At 39.8% G+C, this 26,012-nt stretch overlaps 1 protein-coding gene across 2 annotated transcripts in view; it reads left to right on the top strand.

Annotated features, from left to right (window-relative positions):
• Positions 1-12,027: 12,027 nt before the first annotated feature.
• The window catches only part of cabp1b (calcium binding protein 1b), a 52,018-nt gene continuing 38,033 nt past the window's right edge, over positions 12,028-26,012 (top strand). The window contains exon 1 of one of the 2 annotated variants that reach the window (XM_079804197.1): positions 12,028-12,823. In XM_079804197.1, coding sequence (XP_079660323.1) covers positions 12,281-12,823 — 543 coding nt within the window. In that variant the 5' untranslated portion in view covers positions 12,028-12,280. The remainder of the gene's footprint in view (positions 12,824-26,012) is intronic. The other variant, XM_079804196.1, reaches the window with a different exon arrangement.

Here is a 26,012-nt window from a genome sequence, read left to right as displayed (position 1 = left end):
TCAATCCCTCTAGCGCCACCACCCGTCCAAAGTTTCACTCATGTTTATTCTAATAACTTTTGAACCATAAGGGTTAGAAACAAAATTATTTTTTCCTCTGGTTCCTTGGCTCAAGCCGATTCGAATTACGTTATGATATGACGTTCATGATATCATGAAAATTTCCCCGCCATTTTGAATTTTTTCCGAAAAACCTACTTTTCCTAACTCCTCCGAGGTCGTTGCTCCGATTTCCACGAAAATTGAACCAGTCATCTTCAGACTATGCTGACAAAACAATATTAGATTCTAGATATTAGATTAGACTCAAATTATGCGCTAACAAATTCGACAAGTGCCCACAATAATGAAAGTCAGGCTATATCCGAACGCTTTAGCATATTCTAACCAAACTTGGTGTGTGTGTTATGCCAACTATGACATGAGGCTGTCTGCAGCGTTTCGGCGCAGTGCCACCTAGTGGTCCAGAGATACAAAAATGTTATATATTTGATTTTAACTTCAGAATGCTTTAGCCAAAAATCACGCCGAGCTACACCATACTCAATTTTCCCATATCAACCATTTTGGGCCATTTTGTCAAAAAGTGCTATATTTTACGAACGCATTGGCATATCGTTACGAAACTTGGTATATGTCTTCAGCACCAAGCCCTGAAAGTACTCGAAAAGTTCCGTTATATATAATATAACAAAAGTTTTATTACGTTTTTTAAAAAAAAGCTAATAACTTTTGATTACATTTGACTATTGTCATAAAACTGGTTTTAATAGAATCCTTGGGTCATGCCAAGAACATAGATCCATATGTTACCATATTTGGCCAAACTTCCTGTTCGCCAGTTTGATTTCCTTTACAAACCTACTTTTTCAAACCCCTCCTAGACCATTTGTCGGATTTTCACCAAAATCGAATCGTAACATCTTCAGACCATGACAGCAAAAAGTTATTAATTTGTGTAAACAGACAAAACCGTTTTCATATACCACAGCAACGAAGCTGAGGCATGATGCCAAAATGACTCTTGAGGCTGTATGTCTGTAATGCCAAACTTTGCCTCTAATTGTCACCTCACTCTGACCACACCACATCAATTTCGTAACTGCGCCACCTATTGGTCAAAAGCGATAAACCATTAAATCATATTATTAGTGACTGTATGATTTTTCAGCCATTTTGCCTAAAATCATGTTAAAATGCCTTTAATTGCTCATTGTTGCAGTTGGTCTAACACTCCCAGCCATGTTGGCATGTCTTATTGGCTTCTTTGCGCTTGGCCCCATTAATTGCTGCTTGCAGCTATATTTTTATTTATTGTTATCTTTCTCCAGTTCTTTTGTCTTTTTTGAAGCTCGAGAGCTCCAGTCTGCAATGCATTCATTATATTTGCATGAAAAAGCACCAGCACAGTTTTCAGAATTTCTCCTTTTTTGCTCTACGTCATATGGGTTTGAGATGCAATGAGGATGAGTAAATGATGACCGTATCTTTTTTAGGTGGAGAATTATGTCATTAATTCTTAATTGCAGAAAGCAATTTTTTAAGCCAAAGAATTTATTTAGGCCAAATAACAGTGCTTTTTAACAGACGTGATGTCACCTTTGAGCTCCAAGCTCATTAGGATCCTCTGCCTGTTACAGTTAAACTGTCTTATACTGTCACATTAAACCCAAATTGATTAATTGAAAACGAAAACCCAAAGGGAGGTTTCAGAAGTGCTGTATGAGTGGCTTCAATCTTTGTGCTTCCATAAATAGACTTAATAATTATTCTGTCCCCTTTGCGTCATGCAAAACCCCCACCCTGCTTTCCCAGCAACAACGCTTCAAAACACGTTATGCATTTTTTTTGCATTTGCATTTATTATGCCTTTTTCATTACCTCTAAAAGGAAACACATACCAGATTTGTTTTGGCTACTGCATTAGCTTGTGTCTTCCTTATTAGGGGATGTGCATTCAAACTTTTCAGCCTTGCTTTGTTTTTAAGGAGGGGAATTACAAAGTGACAATCTTTAAATGCTCTAGGCGGGCAGACAGTTGAATTAAAAAAACACACACACACACACACACACACACACACACACACACACACACACACACACACACACACACACACACACACACACACACACACACACACACACACACACACACACACACACACACACACACACACACACACACACACACACACACACACACACACACACACACACAAGCCAAGTGCACATGTCTCCACTCAAGCGTAAATGCTTTCCAAAAGTATCTTCATTCCACTGAGTCAGCCCTGAATACATGGGAGTGGGCAAATAATTAAAATAAGTGAAAAAGTTTTCTAAGATTCCTGTCTAAATGGCAAGTAATGCAACAAGAAGAATATTTGGAATTCAAAGCGAAGCATTTGAGTCCAAATCTGACCAATTAACCCTTATCAATAATAATATACACCGTTCAGGCATTACATTATGATCATTGACAGGTGAAGTGAATAACACTGATTTTGTCTTCATCACGGCACCTGTTAGTGGGTGGGATATATTAGGCAGCAAGTGAACATTTTGTCCTCAAACTTGATGTGTTAGAAGCAGGAAAAATGGGCAAGCGTAAGGATTTGAGCGAGTTTGACAAGGGCCAAATTGTGATGGCTAGACGACTGGGTCAGAGCATCTCCAAAACTGCAGCTCTTGTGGGGAGTTCCCGGTCTGCAGTGGTCAGATACCACAGCACACCTTCAGGGGTCTAGTGGAGTCCATGCCTCGACGGGTCAGGGCTGTTTTCACAGCAAAAGGGGGACCAACACAATATTAGGAAGGTGATCATAATGTTATGCCTCATCGGTGTATATAATAATAATATAATTTGTATTTAATGGAATCTTAATTTAAAATGAATCATAATTTTAGAACTCAAAATATTAATAAAAACTATAATCGTAATTATACTAAAATAACATTGGGTCAAAGAATCACTTGAAAACTATTTTCAGTTTATTTTTTCCAAATCTTTTTGATTTGATTCTTTAGAATTTTTATCTGAGCCCTTTCAGAATCAGATTCCTGACTATATTAGAAACTCCACTGGCATTCTGGGAAGATTGGTTTACACACTTATATTTTATAATGTTTAATTTATGCAAACTGGGATAACTTCATAAATGTTTCAGAACTTTCATATTGACTCATTTGTTTATAAAGCTCATTACCCAAGCCGCACATTGTGCTTTGAGAAGCTATTTGGCTAATGATACCTCCATATTTGGCTGACCTCTGCGGCGCTGATGTGTTTATGCAGAAGCGTGAGTGTACAGCATTCAGTCCACCATAAACTCAAGCTGCTGACTGTTCAATTATTAACCCATCTGATGAATGTTTCAGAACCAGCAAACAGTGCCAATAGACTGGGGTTAATTGAGAGGGTCAGCCCGGGCCAGATAGTTGAACCGGCAACATCAGTCCTGAAAAGAACACACACATGCAGCTTCCTGGTAGGTGGTTTGACTGCAGTGTACAGTCTCAGTTTAACTCCTTGTTTTGTTAAGAATTTCGAAACAGTTGCAAAGGTAAACATACTGAACATAATTCAAACCGGAAAGTCTGAAAAATGATACAAGCCGAGGTAATTGAACCATAAGATACTGTAAGATGAGCACTTGAAATTTTAGACTAAATGTTATCAAGTGGAACACCAAGTGCTTTAGTCTCAACTAGCATTTTAACAACAGGCTCATTTACAAGGGGAAAAACTGTTTAGTATTACATACTCATGTATACATCATGTCCTTCCTGCTTGATTGACTGTCTCACATAATCTCAATTTACATCTTTAAATCAGGATTTTTGTTGAGTTGCTTTGCCCTTTAAATTGTTTTTATTCTACTCTCAACTTGTATTCACCCAAAATATAGACTTTAATGCCTTTAGTTTTATAGTGTCTTTATTTTTTTTTAAATATTTTCAAAAACACCACAATAAAAATGGCTGGATTAAAAACAACCCATTTGCCATTAGGCAACCCAGCGCTGGGTAAATATTGGACATAGAACACATGCTGGGTTAAAGTAACAGTAGCAGGATGGGTTGCACAATTTGAAGAAACACGCCGACTTTTTGGGACTTTAGCTTATTCACCTTATCCCCCAGAGTTAGATCAGTCCATTGTCCATACATACCATTCTCATCTCTCATGCCCAGGAAGAAAGAGTCTCTCCACGTCGGTGGCAAGTAATTCTAATCTAACGAAGCACCTCACATCATCACATGACGCCACAAAATTAGAGGCTAAAAACCCAGGTGATAACGTGAGCTCCACTACCAAAGGAGTTGTATAGTACTGATAATATTTACACAATATTTACACTATAGTAGGTCTACTGATAATATTTACAATAATGTATTGAATTTGATAGGTGTCTCTCACATTATCCCACAGCAACATTACAATAGTGTACATTAATGTACAATGTTTTAAAATAATAATGTATTCTATTTAGTGTACAATTCATTCATTTAACATATTTAATATTGGGGGCATCCAAGTTATTTGACATATTTGAACATTTGAAAAAAAGTAACACAGTAGTTACTTTCCCTGGTAATGAGTTACTTTTATAATGATGTAACTCAGCTACTAACTCAGTTACTATTTGTAAGAAGTAACTAGTAACTATAACTAATTACTTTTTTAAAGTAACGTGCCCAACACTGGTAACTATACACATCACAACATGTAAATAGGAAAATGTTGGCGTTATTTTGTCACTTATTGAGCAGTAGGCTAGATGGAGCTGTTTACCTCCAGTCTTTGTGCTAAGCTAGGCTAGTGGTGGGTACGTCAGACAGAGTTATGGCACGCACGGAGATGAGAATGGTATGTATGGACTTATCTAACTCTGGGGGATACGGTGAATAAGCTAAAGTCCCAAAAAGTCAGCGTGTTCCTTTAACCCAAATTCTGCTCATATTGAACAAATGCTGGACTAATTTTACGTCATTAAAGTAGACCTATTATGCCCATTTTTACAAATTATAATTTAAGTCTCAGGTGTCCCCAGAATGTGTCATGAAGTTTCATCTTAAAATACCTCAGATCATTTATAAATGTTGTAAATATCCATTTCTGACTACAGTCAAGAACAGGCTTTTTTTGTGCATGTGCCTTTAAATGCAAATGAGCTGCTGTGTGACGCCTCCTGTCCACTCAATTCCTGCCTCAATCGGATTCTCTGCCAAATACTAGTCTTGCATAACCAGACCTTCAGACTGACGGCAGAAGGTCTGGACTTCGTTGCAGCTTTCATTGGTCAAGGACCGCTCCAAGAGGACGTTTGACTGACATGTAACGCAACCAATCACCGGCGTGCATCTACAAATTATTCAATCATGAACGTTGTTCAAGTTTACTGCAACAATGGAGCCACGAACTTCACATACTTTTGAAAATTCAGTGTTTAGTTGATCCTGGTAAGTGCTCATTGTCACAGTTGTAAACACAACAGCGTTCTTCTTCCACGAAGGAGTTTGAAGTTGCAGCATTTGTTTTCAGTCAGAACATTAAAAAACGCAACACAGACATCTCGCAAACATAGAATTCAACCAATCAGATGACGACTTCGAAACTCCTGAAGTGTTTCCAGTTAAGTGTGCTATATGCATCAGACGTTTAGCCAACGGTCTGTGGGCGTGACGTCTGAGGCTGAGAAATAATAACAAGACATCAGCTTGGTTTTGATTATCATCTATATCGCGATCACTCTCGCGGATAGCATAGTTCTTCTTTCAGTTTATTATTTCCATGCGTTTTAAAGCTATATTAGTTTAAACTTCAAAATGGATCGTTTTCTGAGCGCGGCTGTCAGACGTCGAGTCTCGTGAGTAACTTCTCTTTCACATTTTGTTGAGTTTAAACTGTCAAATACACACAAAGGTCTTGTTCACCGTTGTCGCTTGCGGCGCCATGGGTGGAAACGTGCAGATTAAGGGGCGTGATATTGTAATAATATCCCCTACGTCAGAAGGGGAGAAAAATCTGAGCGGATCATTTTTTTACATCAGAGTCAGAGAAAGGCTTACCAAAACAAAGTTATTGGGTTGCCCTTTTTCATGTTTTCTGGGTTGGAAGATGCACCAGAGACCCGATTATAGCACTTGCACATAGAAAATATAAATGTTTTACGTCAGATCAGTAGTTATTTCATACATTAGGGCATACAAACCATAAAGTTATTTGGGAAGATCACCTCAGGAAGTTTTCTCTCAGGACCGAAGACAAAATGACCAATCCAGTTTATTCCAGTTTGGCAAACCAGCAGTGGGTTAGGCTACGATAACCAAAGTCCCTTTAAGACAAGTCATTTCACTCGGCGGCCATCTTTGAAACGCCTCTCTGGTGTCTCTCTGAATGGGGAAACATCAAATTCTCCAAAACTGTTCGCCAAGCTTATGATTAAATTTCATATTTGAAATCACCAATGAAATCTGACAACAACTGTCTCATAAATTTTGTTTCTAAATGCTCGAATCATGATGTGGCGAGCAGCGAGGCAGAGGGACCGTGAGGGCGGGACGAGGCGGCGCTCATCAGGGAGGATGAGCGCCAGCTGCGAGCCGCAGCGATCTCGGCCCTTGCGGAGGAGTGAGGGAGTATAAAGGAGGAGCGACGACAGTGAGGGACGAGAGAGGACCAGGCCTGGACGTTTTTGTTATGTGCACGCTGCAGTCGTCCGCGAGGGGCTGCAGCCTTTTTGTTTTCATTTTGTGTTTGTGTGTGTGTAGGCGGCAGTCGACCGTGAGGGGCTGTCGCCGCCATTTTATTTTGTGTTTATGTTTTATTAAAGAGCACCTATCATGGAATTTTGAAATTTACCTTTCATGTAGTGTGTAACATAGATCTAAGTGAACAAAAACATCCTGTGATAGCTTGAAATATGACAGTGCACCGTATATATAGTTATTTTCTTTCAAAAGTAAGAGTCGACTCGGAGTCATTTTTAAGAATCGTTAGAAGACCGAAGCTTTTTCTCTGACTAGATGACGTCAACTTGTCAAGTTATTTGAATACGATACGCCCACTTATTGCGCTCCAAGACGCCAGTGAAAACTAGAAAACATCATGGCGACGAGACGCTGTGTTCTGAAGTGCCACTCAAAAGCAAACTTCTTTCATCTGCCCAAGGATGAGCATTTGAAGACTAAGTGGCTTGAAGACAAACCATACATCGTCGCGATTGAGTGTTTATTATTAGTCGTCAAATGTATGTTTCGCGATCTCAGGAAGCTTTTATTATGGCACATGGTTCTTCTTCGTCTGTCTGTACCATATATGGATTACATGTGCACAGAGCGCCCTCCGGCTGCCAGTATGAATTGAAAACAACACGAGACTCAATCGCTCATGATTAGGCTATTTCTGCCCATTTTGAGGAAGTATTGAATAAAAAATACTCCTCTGTTTAGAAATTTGACACAGACATATGAGAATCTATCAATATGTCTCCTCATCTGCACACTTTTGAACTAAAAGCCCTGAGGGATGTTGATTTGTCGCGAGTCTTCGTGAGGAGTTTTTTTATGAATGAGATCAGCTGAGGCTCATATTACAATCAAACAGTACCGACGCGGTTTTCATATTCATAACTCCTGACACATATTAACAAATTACTGTCATTATAAGACTTTGATGGGCGTTCCGTTTCCGAGAATATCTGCACAGACTATACCAATCACAACTGACTGGGTCATCGGACCAATCACCGCAGATTAGCGTCACGTAAAGGCGGGGTTTTGAAAAGTGAATCACTAAAGGAATCATTTGAGAATCGCTGTCAAAACAGGTAAAAATAAATGCATATTATAAGAAAACTAAAGTCTTTTTTGTCATTGCATGCATGCAAAACTGTTGTTGGGGACTTCTAAAACAATATTTGGAACATTTTAAATGCCATGATAGGTGCTCTTTAAATACTTTGATTGTTCGCCGGTTCCCGCCTCCTTCTTCCCGTACGAACAACCTTTACTACACATGACAAAAAACAGCATTTTTCAAAGCTAATGCGCATGCCCAATCCTAGACGCGCATCTCAAAACACTGCCTGTTTCTATAGCAACCGGAGCTTCTAACTGCAGCTTTACTAATCAACAATCCACCCTTCGCCGCAAGTTTGATTGACAGGCGAACTGACCAATCGTATCGCCGATTCTGCCCTTTTGTTCAAAAAAGCAATCAGGAGAGTTAGTAGATTAACGTTGGTGGACTTTAACTTGGAAAAACGGTGTGTACTGACGTCTTCATGATTATCAATGAACTAGAAGGAAGAGATAATCGGTTCACGAGCAGCTTTAACTGAGGCGCTACAGCGATCACAGCACATTAAAGAGCCACAAAACGGTATTTATTGTTTACATTTCTTTTTTAAAAATGAGAATTTCAAAGTTGAGACTTTGTTTCATATCAAAAGAAACTTGCTCTGTCCTGTCTGTCGGTGTGTTGTCAGTGTCCTCTTTGCTCCTCGATGCATTTTTCCCTATGTGAGAACATGTGTGTGGCGTGAGAGCACCATGGCTTGTCGGACATAGCAACAGTAACTAAAGGGGGCGGGTCTTTGCGAACGGTCAATTGGCTCTTTCATTTAGAAGGAGGGGCTTATTCGCCATATTGGGCGTTGCACTTTCTCCCATTCATAAGTAATCGGAATGCACAATCTTCATTTAAAGTCTTTGCTATAACCCAGCAGGCTGGGTAGTTTATGAGGGGGTGCATAATTTCTACTATCGCTGAAATTCATGGTGTTCACGTGTCGTCACACGCTTATAGGAAGCCCACCTGGAGGGCAAAACGAGGCTCTCCTCCATTGCCCGCTAGTCATTTTTACCAGGTTTGTAGTCAGTATTAATGCGGTAAGACAGTGATATTATACCAAATTCAATATACACCTTATTGATGTTGCATACTTTGTACAGGAAAGCAGACGAACACAGAATATTAGTGCAACACAAGGTTTCTCGTTAGGTGTTTTCCCCATCGAAACCCATTATAAAGAAAACGCGTTGCGTTCACATTCTTGCCTCATCTACTCGCCTGTATATAGTATGAATCATCAAAAAAGGTGTAAACTGAATTTGATCTTTTAATGTCACTGTTTTAGTACATTACGGCACTTTAAGGGTGGGTTGCACTAAGGATTCTTTAGCCTGTCGTCAGTTCACCCTCCACTGCTGATCAGATAACGTTTTACTGCGTAATTAATCTGTGTTTAAAATGAAGTGGTGCAACGACTCGATTTAAAATAAAACCCATATCAACAAATCCTTTAAACTTTGCTTAATTTAATCCTTATTGGTGCAGCTCACCCTATAGTGTTTTTCACGTTAAGCGTTTTAAAAACGTCCCGCTGTTTTCAGTGATTGAAATACTGCAGCAGGTGCTCTATATGGATCATAAGTGCCCAAAACGTGCATCTTGTTCACATATTTTTGTTTTAAGATGGAAATTTGACAGGCTTGTGCTGTAGTTCTATGGAGTTCTATGGCGGTTTTGCCCTCCAAGGCTCCATGACAGTCACGTGACTGAAAACTATGGATTGAACCCAGCAGTGGCAGTGGGTTACACACAGAACTACCCAACACTTTTTGAAAATGACCCAGTTTTTCCTTTTATTCAGCAAGGATGCATTAAATTGATCAAAAGTGACAAGGCACATATATTGTTACACATTTCTTTTTCAAATAAATGCCATTCTTTTGAACTTTCCAGTCTTCAAAGAATCCTAAAATAATGTAGCACTTTTGTATAATTTTGACAAAAATATTAAGCAGCACTAGCCTAGAAATCTAGACGCACACAAATGTAATTTGCAGCCAGGGTCGTCTAGCAACTCTCCGTCGGCTTGCGAGCTGGAAAAACCAAACTCTGGTCAGGCCAATCACATCATGTATAGAGTCGGTGGGCGGGCTTAACATAATGACGGCAGAGTTGTGGCAGTTCCGCGTGCTACTCGTAAACAAAGAAGCTGCCGAACAGCGGTCTTTCGAAACGGCTTTGGCCGAGACTCTGGAAGACTTGGAGTTCAGCTTTTCTTTGAGAAAAGAACAAAGAACGCCACTGAAGTCTTTCTTAAGAAAGGATACGGCGAAAGTTTAATCAACTAGCTCCGCTTCACCTTCTTCGTTGCTCTGGTTGGTTGTAGCGCTATATTGCGTGCAGAGGGAATTTGAAAGACAACCGTTTATCCCGCCCCTCGGATTGAGCCCTGCCAATGGTGTGTTCCCAGACCCAACATCTTGATATGGGTCTGGCCTGTCAGGCTAAAGCAGCACAGCTGTTTTCAACATTGATAATAATAATAAATGTTTCTTGAGCATTAGCATTTTAGAATGATGAAGGATCATGTGACATTGAAGACTATAAAGAATACATTACATTTTAAAATACAGAAAGCAGTAATAAATTGTTTAAATTTAAATTGTAATAATATTTCACTATATTACTGCTTTTTTGTGTTTTTTTCTTCTTCTTTCAAATAAATACAGCCTTGGATAAGAGACTTCTTTCAAAAACATAAAAAATTACTGACCCCAACATTTCGAACAGTGCTGTTGCAAACAGTGAAATTTGAGGTATTGTCCTACTCCTACAGCACAAATGTTGCAAGAATTTTGCAGCCTACTATTTGAGCCCAAAGTTTAATACTTCATGTTAAAGATTTGTTCAAAGCCCAACACCATCATATAACATGTGATGATGTAGCACATGAAACTAAGTCTGTTTTTTCACTGGAGTGTGAGAAGAAAACACATCTTGTTTTTTTCCCTCTTTTGCTCCCTTGAATGCAAATGGGGCCAGATTGAACCCTGGGGCTTTAGTGTCCCCTGCTGCAGACAGAGAGGAGGGAGGGGAGCATCTCTTTAAAGAAACGAAAAATTCACAATTTTTTGCTGAATAAAAAGTTGGCCAAAGTAAGATAAACCAAACGTCAGTATGTATTCCAAGAGTTAGAGTGCGACCAGGGGAGTCCTGTCAGTCAAAAAAGGAAGGAGGAAGTGAAGCGGGGCAAGAGATGGTGAGATGAAGCGAAAGATGCCATCTTTCCCTGGAGCGAGTGAGACGGAGACACAGATGTCAGTGAACACAAAGTCCCAGGAGACTCTGTGGGGCAGAAGCGGCACTTTCCAACATCTCACACACTGTTTACACACATACACAGTGGAAAAAAGTTTTTTACTCCTTTAATTGGGTCCATGTTTAGTGACATAATGCCCATAAATGCTTGAACACCCTGTGCAGCTGCTCCGAGACTGAAGGAACGCAAGCAACCAGATGGGACTTTACAACGGGCCTGTTTGAACAGGAAACATCTCGCCTACTTCTAGCCAATCTGCACCCATTATGTGGCTTGCACAAAATGTCTTACATCTGCACCGAAACAAGTCATTAAATGTGAAAGAAGTTTGAAAGATGTCACTGGTCTTCTATAAAAATGATGAGTACGGTCACCTCAATTTGACTGTGATGTCCATCAAAATGTACTGTCCTTCAGAAACAGGCATAATAAGCAGTTCTGTAGGCCTAGGTACATCACAAAGATTTTATAGGAGCGGCATGTTTTGACACATGAATATATGGCTCAAAGTCAGCATTAAGAATGTGACTGACGTTTGCAATTTTAAGCTGTGAATAGATTTGCTTGTCTTTCCCCAGTTGTAGGCTATTATTGTGCACACATTATTTGCAGTAGAACCTTGCTAGTTTTCCAATAAATTGCACCTTCTACTGGGGTATGTCGTCACACAAGGTCGACGTGTGTTTAATGAACTGTATTTTTATAACATGTAGTCTAGTCTTTAAGGGGAAACATTCACTGATGTAAAATCCCCAGTCTCCCCAAATGAAAAGAAAACTGCGTGTAAAGGTTGAATACAAATGGAATATTCTCGTTTTTTTCCCTGTCACAATTCACCTGCGCAGAAGTCACGTCACACAGTTATTAATATTTTGACGGCCTTTTATTATTCAATGGCTTCGGTTTGTTTGACGTAACTCTCATCCTGTGAGAGCGAGAGAGGGAGAGCGAGCGAGAGAGATTCACTTGCTGAAAATTTGTGGTAGCGCGCGCTCAATGGGGTCACGAGGGACCGACCAAACTCTGCGCGAGCGACCTGTGCGATGCTCTCGAGCTCTATAAAGTAATTCACTGTGCTTTCACCGGTGAGATTCCAAACAGATAGTCAGGCTTTTGCTGCTACATCTGACTGAACTGCAAAACTTCACGAGTTTGTGGGTGTCAAAATGAGCTCCTCGCTTCCAAAAAGCGATTCCACCACGTCCCTGATCAAAACGAACCGGAGAGTCCGCGTGGACCCCGCGAGTCAACGCAACGGTCACCGGCACACGGGAGGCGTCGAGGACTCGTGCTGGACCGAAGAGTGCGATGCCACCGCCCGCAGACCCCTGTGCCAACCGAAACACGGACGAAAAGGGGAGAAGACTCAGAATCACCGCGGACAGGATGGATGTCATCAGGAGGATAGACTGGAACACCGCAAACCGTCACGGCACCACCACACCATTGACCCCCCGGTCCAACTCCACGGGAATTCCCGCACCAGCCGGACGCCCTCGCCGACTCCATCCCAATCCAAGCGCTCGGAAGAAGCCGCGCTGTTCTTTGAAACGAAGGACAAGCATCGGACGGGCTCGAATCAAAGCCTCACCTCCAGTCCACCTCCAGCGCTTCAGCCCAGCAGCAAGCGCGTCCCCGGGAAAGCGAGCGCGTACAGCGGCGCGCTTGATGCAGACCTCCATCCCATTGTCAAATCCGTCTTTGGACAGGTAGGGTGACTACTGTAGCCTACTATACCACTAACTATAAATAAGTCATGTAGCTGATTCCTGTATCTAAGGTGACTTACAGTACGTTTAAGGATGAGATAGAACCTACTCCGGAACATGGCAACTTCACTAATTAAATCCAACTGTTTACAACTGAGCAAGTTTCAATCAAAAAGTGAATAATTCAAAATGAGTAACAAGGTTTTTAAAATGGGTGGTTTGATTAAAATGTATACAGAAAGTTGCATTTTAATCTCCTTTTGCCTTTTTACCAGTTCATGACACATACAGCCATGTGGTGTGACAAAAAATCTATTAATATGAGGTGACAAAAGCTGTATGCATAAAACATTATTAATAATCATTTAAAAATAGTTTTAGTTTAGCTATTTTTAGTATGTCACACCACAGAAAGGTAACTGTGAATCAATACAATAAATGGATAAACATGACAACAAAATCAACAACAGTGTAAATCAAACTGGCAAACCATAATTATGATTTATGCCTTGGTGCATGCTGGGAAGAACATAAAATCAGTGAATGTTGGATTCACTCAATAATCTCTACATTAGGAATTGTTCAAACAGAATGATTATAGCATTCATAAAAAAGGTGTAGATTTAGATTCCAAACATGTTTATATTAAGTTCATCCAAATTAGGTAACAAGAAAATATTATTATTAAAATGGAAATGATTAAAATAAACTCAACAGGTGGTCAATGGAGAATTAAACAGAAATCCACTTTTATGCATTCCAGCTTTAGAGTTTTTGTCTCGGACATTAAGTGCAAGGACAAAACAAAAATGTTATACGTTTTAAGTCACTTTAGATAAAAGTGTCAGCTATATAACTGTCTCCCTTATAACCTAATGCTGCCCAGCTGAATTATGGGTTATGAAACTTCATTATTCATCACAGTGCCTCATAGAAGATGTTTTGAATGTGTAACTGGAGTGCACGCGTCTTTGGGGATATGATCTCTCTATGATCAGATAATGATAAAAGTGAATTATGCATGAGGATTTGAAGATCAAAGTGAAACAGAAGTCTCAGAGATGTCAGTTTGAATTCGGAGTTCAAATGGTGGTCAGAGTGGTTTATTGACCCTGTACTTCACACTTAAAGCCACAGCAATGTCGAAACGATTGATGGATAAATTATATGCATAGTGAAACGAGCTGTTGTACGAACCGCATGATTGAAGGTGACATACATGATGTAACCTGAGCATCATTTTTGAATCATATGATATTATTTGAGGCTCTTCAGATTTTCCATTCACTCTCATGCAATGCACTGGTAATGTTCCGCCAGGACACGATCCGTTAAGTTTATGGGCATTTCCTTTAACCATTAAATGCTTGATTCAAAATATGAGTAAAATCCTTGTGAAAAATCAATGCACAAATTTTCTTTGAATTAACGCAGTACATTGGCCCTATTTTTAAGGACTTTTTTTAGTGTGTGTTACAGCGGGACCACTATCGGCAATGACATGTTCATCATTCTCATCCTCACTGTATTTTCATATCACGTTCTCCTGCTGCTTTATCTCTCTGAAGGACAATAACTAACCATCCTTATAATGTGCCGCAGAAATAACACGGCTCCAAATTCAGGTTAAAGCTTCAGTAGGTCACAGACACAGAAGGGCACACATTTGTCTAGCTATCGAAATGAGGACATACCAGGGCCCGTTTGCATGGAAGCCCTTAAGTTAAGAAAACCCTCAGTTATAAGGTTAAGGGTACCCTTTGTGAAACATGGGTTGCACGGGGGAAAAAAGGGTCTACTTAAGGATATTTAAGGCTGTCATTAATTACTTTCCCTTAAAGGGTTAGTTCACCCAAAAATGAAAATTCTGTCATTAATTACTCACCCTCATGTCGTTCCAAACCCGTAAGACCTTCGTTCATCCTCGGAACACAAATGAAGATATTTTTGATGAAATCCGAGGGGTTTCTGACCCCTCCATAGACAGCAATTGACCGTTCGCAAAGACTCGCCCCCTTTAGTTACTGTTGCTATGTCCGACAAGCCATGGCGTTCTCACACCACACACGTTCTCACGCAGAGAAAATACATCGCGGAGCAATGAGGACACTGACAACACACTGACAGACAGGACAGAGCAAGTTACTTTTGATATGAAACAAAGTCTCAACTTTGAAATTGTAATTTTTTAAAGAAATTTAAACAATAAATACCGTTTTGTGGCTCTTTAATGTGTCGTGATCGCTGTAGCGCCTCAGTTAAAGCTGCGCGTGAACCGATTATCTCTTCCTTCTAGTTCATTGATAAGCATGAAATAAACATGAATGAACAATAAAAGAAATGTTGTTTCAATGTTTTTCAAGTTTAAGTCCACCAACCTTAATCTACTAACTCTCCTGATTGCTTTGTCGGACAAAACGGCAGATTCGGCGATGTGATTGGTCAGACCGCCTGTCAATCAAACTTGAGGCGAAGGGTGAATTTAATGAACACTTTCAAGGTCCAGAAAGGTAGTAAAAACATTGTTAAAATAGTCCATGTGACTACAGTGGTTCAACCTTAATTTAATGAAGTGGCGAGAATACTTTTTGTGCGCAAAAAAACAAAATTAACGACTTTATTCAACCAAATTTTCTCTTTCTTGCATTCTCCTATGCTATTCACATAGTAAGTACAGTGCAGCAATTCCAGGTTCTACATCAGAACGCTGGCTCATTATTGGCCAGCTCCTGCGTCAATATCACATGCATGCGTCGTGGTGCTCACGTGAACAGCGTCCGCCAATCAATGGTAAGCCGGCGTTCTGGCGTAACTCTCATGTAAATCGGAAGCGCTGCACTGTATTTACTATGTCAACAGCGCAGCAGACTGACACAGATTGTTGAATAAAGTCGTTATTTTTGTTTGTTTTTTTGCACAAAAAGTGAGTCACATGGACTATTTTAACGATGTTACCTTTCTTGACCTTAAAAGTGTTAATTCAATTGTTGTCTATGGAGGGGTCAGAGAGCTCTCGAATTTCATCCAAAATATCTTCATTTGTGTTCCGAAGATGAACAAAGGTCTTATGGTTTGGGAACAACATGAGGGTGAGAAATGAATGGCAGAATCTTCATTTTTTTGTGAACTAACCCTTTATGTTCTGTTATGCTATGTCCTTAGCAACCATTTAGCCCTTAAAAAAAATGAAGGGATTAAAACAGGTCCCTTAAGTAATTTGCCGAACTCAAACGCGACGGATAATTTCATGTTAAAGGGTTAGTTCACCCAAAAATGAAAATTCTGTCATTAATTACTTACCCTCATGTCGTTCGACACCCGTAAGACCTCCGTTCATCTTCGGAACACAAATGAAGATATTTTAGTTGAAATCCGATGGCTCAGAAAGGCCTCCATTGGCACAATGCACTTTACACTCTCAAGACCCATAAAAGGTACTAAAGACGTCGTTACAAAGTCCATCTCACTACAGTGGTTCTACAATAACTTTATGAAGTGACGAGAATAGTTTTTGTGCGCAAAAAAAACTCTAAATAACAACTTATATTGTGATGACCGATTTCAAAACACAGCATCATGAAGCTTCGAAGCGTTATGAATCAGTGAGTCGATTCAGCGGTTTGAATCGCCAAAGTCACGTGATTTCAGCAGTTTGGCGGTTTGACACGCGATCCGAATCATGATTCGACTCACTGATTCGTAACGCTTCGAAGCTTCATGATGCCGTGTTTTGAAATCGTCATCACTATATAAGTCGTTATTTAGGTTTTTTTTGCGCACAAAAACTATTCTTGTCGCTTCATAAAGTTATTGTAGAACCACTGTAGTGAGATGGACTTTGTAACAACGTCTTTCGTACCTTTTATGGGTCTTGAGAGTGTAAAGTGCATTTTGCCAATGAAGGCCTTTCTGAGGTCTTACGGGTGTCGAACGACATGAGGGTAAGTAATTAATGACTTTTGAGAAATGAATCTCAAAAGAAATGAATTTTCATTTTTGGGTGAACTAACCCTTTAATTGAGGAGGAGGAAGGACATCCGTCCTACATCCAATATTGAATATCTGATTCCCCTTTGAATTCCAAGACATCATAAGTCAAGGGCGACATGTTTGCCCACAAAGATAGCTTTTTAATGTTGTATTATGAAGCAGATGTGCTTGTACGTGCTCGCAGCTTTTTTATTGAGGTGGGAACTATATGAAGGAAAGAAATTGTGCGCACACACAAACATTCAGGAGCTGGTTTTCAACCTCTGCCCCGTGAGTTTTATAAATAAAACAGCTTCACTTCTGAAAGCTACATTAAATTTCTCAGCAATGAGGTGATAAATTTGCTGTAATTAAATCAATAAGCTTCACCATTGGCTACTCAATCGCACGTTCTCTCTCTCACTCTCATTAATTCATTAAAATTAATTTACAAAAAAAATATATCTTACAGCGCTACTTTATTTAACTTCAGAATTCTAGATCTAATGAGCCGTAGATAAAATAAACGGTTAGTTTTCCGGTCTATATCCGTTCGGTCAGATTTTTCTCTGCAAAACATCCCTGACAGCCGTTATCTTGTCCATGCAGGCAAATAATCATAGCCACCCGACATGATGAATTGTATAAGAATTTTAATAACACGGACATTCCAGAGGGTCTACCATGTGCATATAGTAAAGAGATCACGACAATCACTTTGAGTGGGAATTAATGTAAACACCGATATACTAGTCGTTTCTAAAGTGAATGTAAACAGGCGGGCCAAAAAATCTAATATGGACAAAAGATCGGATCTGTGCATTAACACTTTCAGTGTAAACGCAGCCTGAGTTAAGGACCTATTAGCCTGCTTCATCTAGAGTTCCAAGACAGAATATTGTATTTCAGTGCTTTTGCAAACTTCTTAGGGGAACGGAAATGTTTTGCGAGAGAACGCAAAGTCTCTCCGGGAACGCAATGCATTTGTGGAAGAACGCAAAAGCTTTGAAAGATACCCCACCGCATTTCATATTTTTGTCCCCTTAAGGGCTCCATATGAAGGACAAAATAATAAAAAGAAAAGCAAAAGTTGTAGCTTGCCATTTTTTTTACTAAATAGCAATGTTTCAAAAACCTTGTTTTGGCTGAAACATAAATTTTACTAGCTTTTTTTTAGCTTCAAGGACATTATCAAAGTGTGGTTTCATCAGATTTAGCTGCCATTTGAGGACAAAAGTACAATTAAAATTAAATACACACTAACAGACCTTATATATTATTACGGATGCAATGGTTTTCATATTAAGATAATGATATTTGCTACAGCCTTACCTTAAAGGGTTAGTTCACCCAAAAATGAAAATAATGTCATTTATTACTCACCCTCATGTCGTTCCGCACCCGTAAGACCTCTGTTCATCTTCAGAACACAATTTAAGATATTTTTGTTGAAATCTGATGACTCAGTGAGGCCTCCATAGCCAGCAATGACATTTCCTCTATCAGGATCCATCAATGTACTAAAAATATATTTAAATCAGTTCATGTAAGTACAGTGGTTCAATATTAATATTATAAAGCGACGAGAATATTTTTGGTGCGCCAAAAACCCCGAAATAACGACTTATACAGTGATGGCCGATTTCAAAACACTGCTTCAGAAAGCTTTGGAGCGTTATGAATCAACGTATCGAATCAGCTGTTCGAAGCGCCAAAATCACTTGATTTCAGCAGTTTGGCAGTTTGACACGCGATCCGAAACATGATTCAACACGCTGATTCATAACGCTGCAAAGCTTCATGAAGCAGTGTTTTGAAATCGACCATCACTATATAAGTCGTTATTTCGTTTTTTTGACGCACCAAAAATATTCTCGTCGCTTTACAATATTAATATTGAACCACTGTACTCACATGAACTGATTTAAATATGTATGTAGTACATTAATGGATCCTGATAGAGGAAATGTCATTGCTGGCTCGGATTTCACCATAAATACCTTAACATGCCGTTCCACACCCGTAAGACCTCAGTTCATCTTAGGAGCGTGAGTTATAAATTACTTTATTTTCATTTTTGGGTGAACTAACGCTTTTAAACCTAACCCTCAAACAAACCTGTTGGCATTATTAGATTTAAAGAAAAACATGATGTGGCCCTTTTGTGAGCATTTTGAACAGCACTTCAAATGTTGATTTTTGTTTGTGAGCATATTTTAAAAAAATTATAGCCCAAGCTAAAATTACAAACCCTTTGTCAATCTGTGACTGTGCTGGAATGAAACAAAACACTGAAATACATTTTAAATGAAAGTGATTTGTTTAATCACTTTAATCAAGCTTATGCGCCCATTTGGCATTGTCATTATAATCAGCACAGTTTTGGACTGGAAAACGTGTTTGATTAATCAATATAAATGTAATACAGGTACAACAGAAATCACATTGTTACTACATAGCCTATTTTTGAACCTCACATCTGATAGCGTCACAACAAGTAGCATATTCTGACACCAAGCATCTGCCTTTTCAGTCAGAAACTCAAGATTCAGTATTGCCAGGAACCAGAGTGGGTCCTAGTTTTGACACTTTTGCTCGGTTTCAAGTGCCTCCCAGACATCATTAGTCTTTGGCTTGTAAATGTCACACAGTAATTTTGTCACAACTCTTCAGTGTAAGACCTGTGTAAAAGTTAAAAAGCCTGCACATTTCTTGAGAGAACATTCAGCCATGACTGACGTGACACGCGATTGGGACGCTGTACAATATGTTCGCGCACACATGAGCTCAGCTCGTGCCCAGAAAAGCCTTGCATCTTAATGTGAACGGAAACGCTGCTGTATTTATAGCGACGCCGTGTCTATTTTTTCCTCGTAGTGGATTGATATTCCTCAAATGCCGTGTTTCATATTTCCTTATGTAACATCAAGGCCTGCATACAATCCCTACAGAAATCATTCTCCGCCAGCAGGCGCTAAATATAGCAGCTCAAGACCTGATTAGAGAGGAGAGGGGAAAGCTGTCTTTTGTGCTGGAGTGAAAAAATTCAAATCCATTAGCTACCTGACACCGTGAAAATGAAGAGAGGATTCGAGCGAAGCTCATCACCCTGCCGAGACTATTCTAATGTATACAGAATATGTAGTCACATCTGTTTGCACATTAGTGATCATCAGTGTTTAACTAATTGATATGTGTGATTTTAAGTCTAAAATCAACCAGTATTTTAAATATGCAAGCAGTGTGTTATATATATACTCCTTAAAAGTTTCATTTAGATCCATATCTACATTAAGAATTTACTGGTGTGAGGGCGGGATAATAGAGATGCGCGGATGGGCTATTGTTTCGTTCGCAACCGCATCACAAAACTCTTCATCCGTCCGCCATCCATCCGCACCAACGTTTTTGACCAATTTTCAAAGCCGTACCCGCCCGCCATCCGCTGATTGTTTTAAGGTCTCTGGGCGATACAAGGCGCTGCTGACGCAAGCCGCGAGGCTAGAAAGCTCTTGCCTGTTCTAGAAAGTATACTGATCCAATGCAGCAAAGATATTTAAAGGCTAAAGTCCCTACTAGTATAGCCTATTGGCTATGAATATTGTATCCCCAGAATATCAGCAGTGAACTCCGTCTCCGATCGGTGCACAGGGACAAAAATAAATAAATAAATAAATAGCCTAAATAAAACGCACATCGGCAAACCTGGCCTTACCTGAATAGGCTACTGTACAATTTTATCATTGTAATAAAAAACGCAATTTGGCACATCATTTCAACATGCTGCTATTTAGCCCACTACTAATTAATGCCTATTGCACTTAATTTTTTTGCAAAAAGAAAGAAAGCTTGAATAAAATAAGTCATTCACATTATAGGCTAATTAACTCTATGCACTGTCATGTCAGGGTTACGACTTGGAGGATTTTCAGTGCAATTAATTTTGCAGCAGGCCTAACAATCATACAAGAAACAAACTATGAAGACTCGATATTAAAGAAATGCCGACTCTGTTCATTCACTGAAATTTGCTGAAAGTCCACCGTACAACAGTGCAACTGTAACCCCACCTGTTCGAACCGCCCTCTTCAAGCGGGACTCGAACCCGGGTCCACCGGCATGGGAGTCGGACGTTTTAACAAGGAGGCTAAAGGCTGCAACCCCTAGCGTCAGTCGCTAGAGCATCTCTTGAGATCAGAGGAGTGAGGTTTACTCGCACAGCAACTACTAGCTGGCCTCCGTTACACTCACCCCCTAAACCTCACTCCCATCCGGGTCACGGCACCAATGTAACCCCTCCTCTTCGAACCGCCCGCTCCAAGCGGGGCTCAAACCCGCGTCCACCGGTGTGAGAGTCGGACGCTCTAACAAGGAGGCTAAAGGCTGCAACATCTAACGTCAGTCGCTAGAGCATCTCTTGAGATCAGAGGAGTGAGATTTACTCGCACAGCAACTACTAGCTGGCCTCCGTTACACTACCCCCCCCTAAACTAGGGGTGCACGATATTCACAAAAATGTGATATTGCGATATCGATAATGAATATTGCGATATCGATATTAATTCGATATTTTAAAATTGTAAATATTACAATATAATATTAAATAGATATGTAAAATTACAAAAGTTATGGAAAACACATCAAAATAGATTCATAACAAATAAAACAAGTTCTTACAACACAAGGTTTATTTCAACTGACAGTCATATTGGACTGGTACAACATGAATAAATAAATAATAATCATGTCTGGTTGTACAGTAGGGATGCAACAATAAAGTTAGTCAACGGTTCAATACATACCTCGGTTTTTAACCACAGTTTTTGGTTCAGTTCGGTTCTGATGGCTTGTCACATCAGTTTTTTGCTATTCTATTCTTAGGCGACAGGAACAGAAAGAGTTATTATTATTTTTATTATAAATTATTTTTTTATTGCAATACTCTTTTTATTTTACTTAAAAGACTTGGAAAAAACAATTATAATATTGATGTCAATGGCTACCATCAACTGTCTGGTATTCAGCTGTCTGTGTTCAACAGAAGAAATGAATACAGGTTTGGAAACAACATTAGAGTGACTAAATAATGACACAATTTTAGAAGTGAACTGTCCCTTTAAGGACAAGCGACAGCGTGTTCACTAGGCTGCGCTGCTGTCAGTGTAACTCCTCTACACATCTAATATACAGACACGCCGTTTTACTTCCACTTTAGACATAACTGACTGTGTTTATGTTAACCTTGTGTGTGTATTTGACAGTATAATCGCAAAAGACTACTAAGTCCAGTAATCATGTGTTTGACAGACTTTTAGTGCGCGGGCTCAGCGCATGTTAAAACAGTGCATGAGCACGCGAATGAAATGTTTAACCGGTAAGGCTTTAAAACGCATTCAAATAATGAACTTTCGTGATTGTGAATAACTATAGTGTTTTGTGAGTATGACTCCCTGACACCAGCATTGCAAGCGTGGCTAAACACCCCCTAACTTGTGCATATGATTGGCTATTTGCTCATATCAGCGCGTAGACTGACAGGCGCACTCAAACAGAGCCAAAATAAACTGAGAGAAATATTTAAAACGGAGAGAAATAAAAAGAATTAATTAAATGCAAAACCACCCATCGTAAAGTGGCTTGTGGTGGTTCTTAAGTATTTCGTCTTCTCCCTGAGCAACACTTTTTCTTACTTTTGTGTTCTTTCTTTTGCTCCACTCGCTCCCTTCGGTCTCTCTTTAGGTCCTTTCTTTTCTTTCACTTCGTTTTGTTGTGCGCTGGTGTGTGCGTCGAGCCGGCCCGACAAGAGTGTGTGTGTGTAGACCGAGAGAGAGTGACGGTTAGCTTTGGAGCGAGTAGGAGGGACCCGGTTAAAAAAAAATAATAGATCCGATAAAGAATGTATATACAGTGAAACTAACAAGGAGGCTAAAGGCTGCAACCTCTAGCATCAGTCGCTAGAGCGTCTCTTCAGATCAGAGGAGTGGGGTTTACTCGCACAACGACGACTAGCTGGCCTCCGTTACTCTCACCCCCCTAAACCTCACTCCCATCCGGGTCACGGCACCAATGTAACCCTTCTTGTTCAAACTGCTTGCTTCAAGCGGGGCTCGAACCCGGGTCCGCCGGCATGAGAGTCGGAGGCTCTAACAAGGAGGCTAAAGGCTGCAACCCCTAGCGTCAGTCGCTAGAGCATCTCTTGAGATCAGAGGAGTGAGATTTACTCGCATAGCAACTACTAGCTGGCCTCTGCCCACATTTTTAATTGTCCATAACAACCCCAAAACTTGCCAGCTTGCCTTGCACATCTATTTAATGGGCAAAGTTCTCAGACTATTTTTCTTACCTTCTTTTTTTGCTGTGGATATTATTGAGCTTGTAGAAGTTTAGCTCTTGCGTTCTTCTGAACATCTCGCACTGCCATTGCCCAATGTAATTTCTGATATAACTCCATTATCTGTCTCTCTTTTAAATGCCTATTCCCCGAGTGGTTGGCTACAATGACTGGCTGTTTTAAAATATAACTCATACCGAAACAAAATAACCCAGGCAGTTTCATCTACGACACGTTTAGGCCTCTCCATGCTGACAGCTGGGCTCATAGCTCCATAGCCACCCGCCCAAATTTAATTAAATTAAAAATGTTTGTCACGTCATCTGTGGAGTCCGCAGCTGTAACCACCAACCGCGCATCTCTACGGTATAACCTGTCACTCACATGACATCACAGCAATAGCAATCCACAACCATCCAATCAATTCCCAATGGACAAAATCAAGTTTCGTCCCACATTTTTTCCTTGTTCGAGAAGTCGTGTCACTTATACATCACAATAGGGAAGAAAAGAGTATCGCAACTTCCATTCCATGCCGACTTTACCAAAATACACATGGTACTTTAATCCATCTCTTTTGTCCACTTTCAGCCACTTCTGTTCTGATTTTTTCGAGGGGAGGGTCTATGGGCGGGTAAATGTATGGGTTTTTTCAGATCTTTCGATCTACTGGACAAAACAAGCGTGTGTAATTTACATATGAACGTGCCTGAAGATGATGGCGGAAAATCAGACGGAGAGCAGCTTTCGTTTGTGCTCTGGAAGTCGCAAGACCACGGCCAACACTGTGAGTGTGTGTTAGAAATCAGGAATGGTGAGAGAACATTGTGCTTGGTGCATTTTTCGTCTTCAAAACAAACTTGGATCTTCAGCCAACTGGCTAGAGCACTTCCTATGTTTACACATTGGGTCAGTAGGCAGAGAGTAGGTGGTCTTTTGTGGCTGTTCGAACACATTCGACCACATGAGAGTTTACACTATGAAAGCGTCGTCCACTTGTGATCCGATTGACCAAAATGCATCTTATTCATGTCTAATTTTTTAAATAGGAAACTAGTATTTGATAATTCCGGTAGCACGTGAAGGCAGCATTAATACCAGGTGTAAACAGGGCCTAAGAAGGGGAGAACAGATAGCACCTACCCATAATGATTTGCAACATGAGCAGTTAAGGTACGGTCACATTAGCGAAAATTCAGCGATATTTTGCACACAAAAAAGGTTAATTGTCAATAGCATAAAGAGATATGAAGCACAGCTCATATATAAAGAAGTCACTTGCAAACCAAGCAGCTTTCTGTTGTTCAATCCAGAATTCAACTTAAACATGAGTGCAATTTCCTTAGGGAACTTTTTTGGCATCACATGAAATACCAGATTGCAAAGATTCCAATTGGAATGACTGGATTTCACCCAGGAAATTTCAAAGAGAAATGGTCAATTTGACTGGACCTTTTCACTACGATGCTACAGTATACTAAAAAATAAGCATGCTAAACATATAAAAATTACGGCAACTCAACAGATGGAAGAAATGTGAAGAGAATTATTAATATAAAATAAATCATTAAATGTAAAAAAAAAAACCTAACGTTATTTTAACATGACTAAACTTTAATAACGGAACGCTTACTTCACCTAATGTCTTTATATACTGATTACATTTTTTTAAATACATTTTTAATCACAGATTTCCTTGATGTAAATCATAGATTTATATTCTTGAAAATGGTATGGGAAAACAGGTTTTTGGCTTTCACATGAAATGTTCTGCTGTGTTCATGTGCAGAAAGCTTTGATGTTGCTACTTCAATTAATGAAGTAAGTAATTTCACCACACGTTACCGTAATATTGACATGGGGTGTTTCTAGGATTTTCATTTTAGGGGGGCTCAGCCCCCAGTGAGGATATGAAAAAAAAATTGGTAAGACTTTAGTTTAGGGTCCAATTCTCACTATTAACTAGTAGCTTATTAGTATGCATATTAGGATATTGGCTGTTTATTATTACTTATACCTATAAAGCAAAATTAATGCCTCATTCTGCATGACCATATTGTACATCCCTTAAAGGGTTAGTTCACCCAAAAATGAAAATTCTGTCATTAATTACTCACCCTCATGTCGTTCCAAACCCGTAAGACGTCCGTTCATCTTCGGAACACAAATGAAGATATTTTTGTTGAAAGCAGATGGCTGAGAAAGGCTTCAGATAGGCCTCCATTGGCATTCAGTACATTTACACTCCCAAGACCCATAAAAGGCACTTAAAACGTCGCTACAAAGTCCATCTCACCACAGTGACTCTACAATAATTTTACGATGCAACGACAATAGTTTTTGTGCGCAAAAAAAATCTAAATAACGACTTTATTCAACCTCTTCTTGTCTTCCGTGTGTGCCTCCACGACGCATGCGCGAGAATATGACGTGACGCCGGGGTTCGGGAATCCATGAAATGCACACTTTAACCCCATTTTGAGAACTACGCCGAGACATAAAGCACGATCAATTTAGAATTCAACAGCTTAGATACGCGCGTCTTCCTCTGCTTGTAAACAAATCGCTTTATGTATCCGAACGCCGGATCTGCGTCATATTCTCGCGCAAGCGTCGTGGAGGCACACACGGAAGACAAGAACAAGTTGGATAAAGGTGTTATTTTGATTTTTTTTCGCACAAAAACTATTGTCGTTGCATCGTAAAATTATTGTAGAGTCACTGTGGTGAGATGGACTTTGTAACGACGTTTTAAGTGCCTTTTATGGGTCTTGGGAGTATAAGTGTACTGAATGCCAATGGAGGCCTATCTGAAGCCTTTCTCAGCCATCAGCTTTCAACAAAAATATCTTCATTTGTGTTCCGAAGATGAACGGAGGTCTTACGGGT

Source organism: Gobio gobio (assembly GCF_949357685.1).
Source record: "Gobio gobio genome assembly, chromosome: 22".
Classification (NCBI taxonomy): Eukaryota; Metazoa; Chordata; class Actinopteri; order Cypriniformes; family Gobionidae; genus Gobio; species Gobio gobio.
Note: the sequence above shows the minus strand (reverse complement) of the source record. Positions and strands in the feature narration are given on the sequence as shown.